Raw genomic sequence first — 9328 nt, 5'->3', positions numbered from 1 at the left:
TCTACAGACTGCTATATCGGTCTAGTACCAGTATTCTACAGACTGCTATATCGGTCAGTACCAGTATTCTACAGACTGCTATATCGGTCTAGTACCAGTATGCTACAGACTGCTATATCGGTCCAGTACCAGTAAAGACAGCCCAGTACCAGTATTCTACAGACTTTTCCTACCAGTATTCTACAGACTGCACCTTACAGCACTAGTAAAGGCCCAGTGTACTACTTTTTCTGCAGCACCTTCAGCACCCCTATTTCCAGCAGCTATGGGCACACTTAAATGAAGAGAGCATGATAAAGAATTGGGCTGCAGAGGAAGCACTTTCCCACCACATTTGTGTATCCTGGTTTGAGGCACCAACAACGTTTTACAATCAGGAAAAGTCACATCCTGAGAGAGATTGTTCATCTCTTTCATAATTGGGCGTAAATGACCCACAAGGGGCCTGTGTTTACACAATCTCTTGAGGTTAGGTTCGAAGTAATCCGTCACAGTACACCATGTGGTATAGCCTACTGGATATATTTTTGAACCCTTGTGTGAGAGACCAATCACTGGTAACAAGGGCCGCTCTTACATTTTGGCAGCGCTGCGATTGGCCGAAAGTTCCACTGGCGCCACGTGATTATTTAACCTATCCCACACTTGACAGGTCGTGTCCCCATACTTTGAAGGCCACCTGTAGCTGAGACTGATAGTCTTGTCGGGTGCCATTGGTACATATTTCGGGGGAATGTCTGCCCATGTGAGTTTGAGGGATAGCAGTTCATCGGAGGAGGACAGCCGACCGGAGCTAGAGAGGACGATGGATGGCCTCAAAACTCAAGTGACAAGACACCATCATCCCTTCAGTGTGGAGGCTATAATGTCAAGTAGAAAGATTCACAGTGAGTTTACAAGCAAACCCGACAATGTATCTGTGGTTACATTTTCAAAGACGCAGAACTCTCCGTACCTGTGCAGAGAGAGCTACAGCCCTCCCGCGGGAATCCGAAAGCACTTTATCCCACTGTCGCCTGTAAAGTCAGAGTCCTCCGAGCCGGATGATTGTGCTCCCTGGGTTATGAGCCCAAGATTCTCTGCACAAACGCGTAAGTAATTTTTGGAGAAAATCTGTTTTTTTAATGTAGACTAATCGGAACACATTTGGAAGGTGTACTTCTCCTCACTATTTCCCATAACCTATTATTTTATATTTAGGGATAAAAAGTACAGTACATTATCAAACAGTTTTATCTCAGTCTCTTCATTCAAAGACTCAATCATGGACACTGACTGACAGCTGTGGCTGCTTTGCGTGATGTATTGTTGTCCCTACCTTCTTGCCCTGTGTGCTGTTGTCTGTGCCCAATAATGTTTGTACCATATTTTGTGCTGCTACCATGTTGTGTTGCTACCATGTTGTTGTTATGTTGTGTTGCTACCATGCTGTGTTGTCATGTGTTGCTGCCTTGCTATGTTGTTATCTTAGGTCTCTCTTTATGTAGTGTTCTGTTGTCTCTCTTTTCGTGATCTGTGTTTTGTCCTATATATATATATATATAAATATTATTTTTATTTTTTATCCATCATTGTAAAAAATAATTTGTTCTTAACTGACTTGCCTGGTTAAATAAAGGTTAAATAAAAAATATTGTTAAATACAAATCAATTAACATATCATTTGTATGTGTGCTGCCTGTCTCATAAAATCCTTTTGTATGGCAGACAAATTCAATTTATTTAACAGGGTGTAAACTAAAATAATTTGTGCAAGTATTTACTTTGAATATATCTGAATGTTTGTGTAGAAAATCCTTACCATAAAGTAAGAGTCTTGATATTCAATCTATTAGACAAATATGTGACAAATAAGTATTAGGAAAATAATTTGGTTAGGCCTGGGTCTTTACAAAGTTATTTGAGTTAATAAAATGGCTTACTGTGGGTCTTGTAAGTTATACTGCTACATCCTCATCTTTCATTTGAAAACAATATTCAACCTTTTCCATGATTTATTTGGGATATCTAGATTTATTTCTATCTATCTTTTTGGAATATCAGGCAGGTCTTCAAACCCTTTAATTGAGTTTGTTCATGTGGTTTGTGTGTAATTGTCAGCATTGCTTTAAATTAATCAACAAATAATAGTCCTCCCCTCCCTTGACAGGAGTATGTGTATCCATTGCAATGTTTGATGTTTCCATTTAACAATGAACCACAACAAGCTTAGTAAGAAACAGTTGATTGGATCACATATTACATCACCCCAAAATCACTCTATTTTATGCAAAGAAAATGTTATATAGTCAATTCACTTGTACAGCACTTAGGGGAAATTAGTATGCCAACGTTTCAATTTCAGTTTAAAATTGCTATCGGCCCAACCAATTCCTTTGGGTACACACACAATCAGTTCATACTGTATCTCTAACATTGTTCATTGATCTATCAGGATGATGTGATAATACTACATTAGGTACATGTTTTCTATCAGGATGATGTGATAATACTACATTAGGTACATGTTTTCTATCAGGATGATGTGATAATACTACATTAGGTACATGTTTTCTATCAGGATGATGTGATAATACCACATTAGGTACATGTTTTCTATCAGGATCAGGACACAGTATTTACTTTGTCACTCAAGTAGCTTATCCATGTGTTAAATTAAATCAGCATTGGCTCTGAACCTCTCTCTCCCTCTCTCTGTCTCTCTGTCTCGCTCTCTGTCTCTCCAGGGCAGGTAAGTCCTACCTGTCCGCTGCGGAAGCACAAGACCAACAGAAAGCCTCGTACTCCCTTCACCACCTCCCAGCTGCTGTCTCTGGAGCGTAAGTTCCGTCAGAAGCAGTACCTGTCTATTGCTGAGCGGGCCGAGTTCTCCAGCTTTCTGACCTTGACTGAGACCCAGGTCAAGATTTGGTTCCAGAACCGCCGGGCTAAGGCCAAGAGACTACAGGAGGCCGAGTTGGAGAAGCTCAAAATGGCTGCCAAACCCGCGCTGCACCCGGGCTTTACGTTACCAATGCCCCTGGGAGCACAGCTCCACACAGCCGTCTCCCTCTACGGACAGTCCTACCCCTACCACCGTCCCATGCTGCCCCTCTCACCTATGGGGTTGTACGCTACACCTCTGGGATACAGCATGTATCATCTATCAGGATGATGGATAGGAATATACGCCTCTGCTCGCTGGACTATTCTGGTCATATTAGTCTTTGACACGTGGACATAACTCTTTTTTTAAATACTATCTTTTTCTCCTTGCTATGAAACAACACTGAAATGTAGTTTTTTTTTTACACCTGAAGATACAGCGCCTCAATCACGAAAGAGCCTTAAAGACTTAAATGAATTGTTTTCTGGTGTCTTGTTTTTCTTCTGCTGATTTGGATATCAAGGCCAAATTAACTAGTGGTTCTGTTTTACTTGATGGAATATATTCCAATGCAAATGTTTATCCAATTGCCTCTGATATTGACAACATGTAGTTCAATTACTTCCATTCCACTTGTCATCTAGCTAGCATAGAAGATTCAACTAAGGCCCATAATTCTGTTCGGTCCCGGGTGGATCCAAACTTCAGGACTGTCTCATTTTACCTCTACTTGATGACAGACAAGTTTGATTTCCGACTGCTTTCATCCCATACCGAAGTCTAATAAATTAGTTGTGGGAACTGTTGTCTTTTTTTTTCATAAACTCAACTAAATCAAATGTGTTGCTATTTTTACGTTAGATTTGACTGTAGCAACACATTCTATTCACCACTTCTGTTCTGTCAGGCATTTGTAGTCTTCGATTCATTTGTGTATACTTATTTATTTTGCTTTCACTCTAAACTTTTAATGCTGGAAATGAATTGATTGAGTGATTCATGTTTCGTATTTATAACATGTAGCTCAAATGTGGCAAAAGTTTATACTTTTTAATCTTTCATCTAAATGTTCCATTGGAAGGAGCTATACTATGCAGTTTTATAAATACTTTTTAATCTTTCATCTAAATGTTCCTTTGGAAGGAGCTATACTATGCAGTTTTATAAATACCTTTTAATTTGGTTATGTATGTCATTCACAAGTATCAAATTAAAATCGTTTAAAACATATGTTTTCTTCTTGAGATATTATGTAAGTCGGAATATGTTGTTACGTATCTACGGCTGTGCTATCTAAGCCTTTGAAATTGAACATGACCTACATTTTCCACAGACACAGCTGATGTGTGGTATGGTAACATGGTTGATAATGTTTATGTCAATATTTGACAACCCTCAACTGTAAGCACATAAAAGTGAGATTTCCAGATATTATAAAACTGTTGTTAACCGTATCAGTGAATGTCATTTTAAAACAATGTTTCATTAAGTTGTCATGGATTTTGCAGTGTTATGCTTCCAGTACGTAACATAATGATTTCATTTCATGTGAAATTGTGTTAATGTCAATTGAAATCGAGAAATGCAAAGCCCCAAACCATAGCATCTAAACTATACCACTATTCCCTCATCTCAGCCCTTCTCATTCTGAAAGCAGTAACTTCAGCAAGAATCTGTGGAACGATAAGTAGAGCTGTACCTGTGTCTCAAACACTGTCGTGCGTCATACCTTTGGGTTATTTCAATTACAAACGTTGTTAAGCTACTAAGATTTAAACATGCCAGGTTTTAAGATGGCAGTAGTATTATTTCCAGAGCAGCATTCTTGGGACTAATTGACCTTAATGCTGTTGTTGTTGTTGTTGTTTTTTGTTGTCAACTGTGTCCGGCTTCTACAACACTTCTGCTTTGTGTGAAACACCATTGATTTGGAAAGCCAGATTGGTCATGTTTTATGGTCCTCCTTCCGTCCTTGTTATATCATTCATCAGGGCCCTAACCCTATAAAGTTAGCTGCATTTGTGGCAATTGTAAGAGCTGCTTACAACTTCCGTGTGACTTTGATGTAATGAGGAAATCATTTATAGGCAGCAGTCTATTTATGAGCTTCCCTTTAATCAAAACAAGGCAGCGAGGCAAGCCCTTGGCGCAGTCAAGCAATCAGCTTAATGAACAGCAGATTGGCAGAGATGTTCGAGGATCTGTTTGGAAATGTCAGGTTGAGGCTATATTACTTGAGGGAGAAGTTCTTTATCTATTGAAACAATGTTCTATATTTGTGCTAAATAAATGGTTTCACCGTTATTGTGATTTTTTTTTTGTGATGGCATGCTCTTTTGACCTTCAAGGCATTCATTAAAGAGGCCAAATATTTTATTAGATTGATTCTGATTTTAAATAAACAAACATATTTATAACAAGAAGCAAAATACTGAGAAATCATTATGTCAATGTGTTGTTACACCACTCTAGAGCCAGAGGATATCAGTGGTGTAAAGTACTTAAGTAAAAATACTTTAAAGTACTACTTAAGTAGTTTTTTGGGGGGTATCTGTACTTTACTATTTATATTTTTGACACCTTTTACATTCCTAAAGATAATAATGTACTTTTTACTCCATTCATTTTCCCTGACACCCAAAATTACTTATATATATATATATATATATTATATATTATGTTATATTTAGAATGCTTAGCAGAACAGAAAAATTGTCAAATTCACACACTTATCAAGATAACATCCCTGGTTGTGCCTACTGCCTCTGATCTGGCGGACTCACTACAGATATGCTTCGTTTGTAAATGATGTCTCAGTGTTGGGAGGGTGCCGCTGGCTATTCATAAATAAAATAAAAATACAAAAATGGTGTAGTCTAGTAATTTAAATTATTTATACTTTAACTTTCAGATTTTAATACTTAAGTCCATTTTTGCAATTACATTTACTTTTGATACTTATAAGTATATTTTAAACAAAATACTTTTCGACTTTTAATCAAGTAGACTTTCACTTTTACTCATTTTCTATTAAGGGTATCTTTACTTCTACTAAAGAATGACAATTGGGTACTTTTTCCACCACTGGAGGATATGACCTTTGAGTGTTTGGGAATATGTCATTCAACCACGGAGACGATCCGTGTCAGATACCTCCTCTAGTGGTACTGTTGGATATAGCACCTTGGGAACAAACTGGGTAGGTGGTGCTATGATTACAATCTAAAACTGTAAATTAAGAATGGCAACAAATACACTCACATACTTTGCATTTGAATGTAATGATTTGTAATGTAATGTTAGAGTGTGTTATGTATGTATTGTAATGTAATGTTAGAGTGTGTTATGTATGTATTGTAATGTAATGTTAGAGTGTGTTATGTATGTATTGTAATGTAATGTTAGAGTGTGTTATGTATGTATTTTAATGTAATGTTAGAGTGTGTTATGTATGTATTGTAATGTAATGTTAGAGTGTGTTATGTATGTATTGTAATGTAATGTTAGAGTGTGTTCTGTATGTATTGTAATGTAATGTTAGAGTGTGTTATGTATGTATTGTAATGTAATGTTAGAGTGTGTTATGTATGTATGTATTGTAATGTAATGTTAGAGTGTGTTATGTATGTATTGTAATGTAATGTTAGAGTGTGTTATGTATGTATTTTAATGTAATGTTAGAGTGTGTTATGTATGTATTGTAATGTAATGTTAGAGTGTGTTATGTATGTATTGTAATGTAATGTTAGAGTGTGTTATGTATGTATTGTAATGTAATGTTAGAGTGTGTTATGTATGTATGGTAATGTAATGTTAGAGTGTGTTATGTATGTATTGTAATGTAATGTTAGAGTGTGGTATGTATGTATTGTAATGTAATGTTAGAGTGTGTTATGTATGTATTATAATGTAATGTTAGAGTGTGTTATGTATGTATTTTAATGTAATGTTAGAGTGTGTTATGTATGTATTGTAATGTAATGTTAGAGTGCGTTATGTATGTATTGTAATGTAATGTTAGAGTGTGTTATGTATGTATTTTAATGTAATGTTAGAGTGCGGTATGTATGTATTGTAATGTAATGTTAGAGTGTGTTATGTATGTATTTTAATGTAATGTTAGAGTGTGTTATGTATATATTTTAATGTAATGTTAGAGTGTGTTATGTATGTATTGTAATGTAATGTTAGAGTGCGTTATGTATGTATTGTAATGTAATGTTAGAGTGTGTATGTATGTATTTTAATGTAATGTTAGAGTGTGCTATGTATGTATTGTAATGTAATGTTAGAGTGTGCTATGTATGTATTGTAATGTAATGTTAGAGTGTGTTATGTATGTATTGTAATGTAATGTTAGAGTGTGTTATGTATGTATTGTAATGTAATGTTAGAGTGTGTTATGTATGTATTTTAATGTAATGTTAGAGTGTGTTATGTATGTATTTTAATGTAATGTTAGAGTGTGTTATGTATGTATTTTAATGTAATGTTAGAGTGTGTTATGTATGTATTGTAATGTAATGTTAGAGTGTGTTATGTATGTATTTTAATGTAATGTTAGAGTGTGTTATGTATGTATTGTAATGTAATGTTAGAGTGTGTTATGTATGTATTTTAATGTAATGTTAGAGTGTGTTATGTATGTATTGTAATGTAATGTTAGAGTGTGTTATGTATGTATTTTAATGTAATGTTAGAGTGTGTTATGTATGTATTGTAATGTAATGTTAGAGTGTGTTATGTATGTATTTTAATGTAATGTTAGAGTGTGTTATGTATGTATTGTAATGTAATGTTAGAGTGTGTTATGTATGTATTTTAATGTAATGTTAGAGTGTGTTATGTATGTATTTTAATGTAATGTTAGAGTGTGTTATGTATGTATTGTAATGTAATGTAATGTTAGAGTGTGTTATGTATGTATTGTAATGCAATGTTAGAGTGTGTTATGTATGTATTTTAATGTAATGTTAGAGTGTGTTATGTATGTATTTTAATGTAATGTTAGAGTGTGTTATGTATGTATTGTAATGTAATGTTAGAGTGTGTTATGTATGTATTGTAATGTAATGTTAGAGTGTGTTATGTATGTATTGTAATGTAATGTTAGAGTGTGTTATGTATGTATCGTAATGTAATGTTAGAGTGTGTTATGTATGTATTTTAATGTAATGTTAGAGTGTGTTATGTTTGTATTGTAATGTAATGTTAGAGTGTGTTATGTATGTATTTTAATGTAATGTTAGAGTGTGTTATGTTTGTATTGTAATGTAATGTTAGAGTGTGTTATGTATGTATTTTAATGTAATTTTAATGTAATGTTAGAGTGTGTTATGTATGTATTGTAATGTAATGTTAGAGTGTGTTCTGTATGTATTGTAATGTAATGTTAGAGTGTGTTATGTATGTATTGTAATGTAATGTTAGAGTGTGTTATGTATGTATGTATTGTAATGTAATGTTAGAGTGTGTTATGTATGTATTGTAATGTAATGTTAGAGTGTGTTATGTATGTATTTTAATGTAATGTTAGAGTGTGTTATGTATGTATTGTAATGTAATGTTAGAGTGTGTTATGTATGTATTGTAATGTAATGTTAGAGTGTGTTATGTATGTATTGTAATGTAATGTTAGAGTGTGTTATGTATGTATGGTAATGTAATGTTTTGTATGTATTGTAATGTAATGTTAGTGTGGTATGTATGTATTTAATGTAATGTTAGAGTGTGTTATGTATGTATTGTAATGTAATGTTAGAGTGTGTTATGTATGTATTTTAATGTAATGTTAGAGTGTGTTATGTATGTATTGTAATGTAATGTTAGAGTGCGTTATGTATGTATTGTAATGTAATGTTAGAGTGTGTTATGTATGTATTTTAATGTAATGTTAGAGTGCGGTATGTATGTATTGTAATGTAATGTTAGTGTTTATGTATGTATTTTAATGTAATGTTAGAGTGTGTTATGTATATATTTTAATGTAATGTTAGAGTGTGTTATGTATGTATTGTAATGTAATGTTAGAGTGTTATGTATGTATTGTAATGTAATGTTAGAGTGTGTATGTATGTATTTTAATGTAATGTTAAGTGTGCTATGTATGTATTGTAATGTAATGTTAGAGTGTGCTATGTATGTATTGTAATGTAATGTTAGAGTGTGTTATGTATGTATTGTAATGTAATGTTAGAGTGTGTTATGTATGTATTGTAATGTAATGTTAGAGTGTGTTATGTATGTATTTTAATGTAATGTTAGAGTGTGTTATGTATGTATTTTAATGTAATGTTAGAGTGTGTTATGTATGTATTTTAATGTAATGTTAGAGTGTGTTATGTATGTATTGTAATGTAATGTTAGAGTGTGTTATGTATGTATTTTAATGTAATGTTAGAGTGTGTTATGTATGTATTGTAATGTAATGTTAGAGTGTGTTATGTATGTATTTTAATGTAA

At 33.7% G+C, this 9328-nt stretch overlaps 1 protein-coding gene across 1 annotated transcript; it reads left to right on the top strand.

Annotated features, from left to right (window-relative positions):
• The first annotated feature begins 585 nt into the window (after positions 1–585).
• msx2b (muscle segment homeobox 2b) lies at positions 586–5170 on the top strand. Its single transcript, XM_024393480.2, has 2 exons — positions 586–1091; positions 2727–5170. The coding sequence occupies exons 1-2, from the start codon at positions 734–736 to the stop codon at positions 3152–3154; spliced, it is 786 nt and encodes a 261-aa protein (XP_024249248.1). The 5' UTR covers positions 586–733; the 3' UTR covers positions 3155–5170.
• The last annotated feature ends 4158 nt before the right edge of the window (positions 5171–9328 follow it).

The sequence above is a fragment of the Oncorhynchus tshawytscha genome, linkage group LG30 (genome assembly GCF_018296145.1).
Source record: "Oncorhynchus tshawytscha isolate Ot180627B linkage group LG30, Otsh_v2.0, whole genome shotgun sequence".
In the NCBI taxonomy this organism is placed as follows: domain Eukaryota; kingdom Metazoa; phylum Chordata; class Actinopteri; order Salmoniformes; family Salmonidae; genus Oncorhynchus; species Oncorhynchus tshawytscha.
Note: the sequence above shows the minus strand (reverse complement) of the source record. Positions and strands in the feature narration are given on the sequence as shown.

What these genes read in the sequence shown, in the direction of transcription:
- msx2b (XM_024393480.2), top strand. Translation starts at nt 734, where the DNA reads ATGTCTGCCCATGTGAGTTTGAGGGATAGCAGTTCATCGGAGGAGGAC. An exon ending in AAGATTCTCTGCACAAACGC is followed by an intron (nt 1,092 to 2,726) that starts GTAAGTAATTTT and finishes CTGTCTCTCCAG; the next exon opens with GGCAGGTAAGTCCTACCTGT.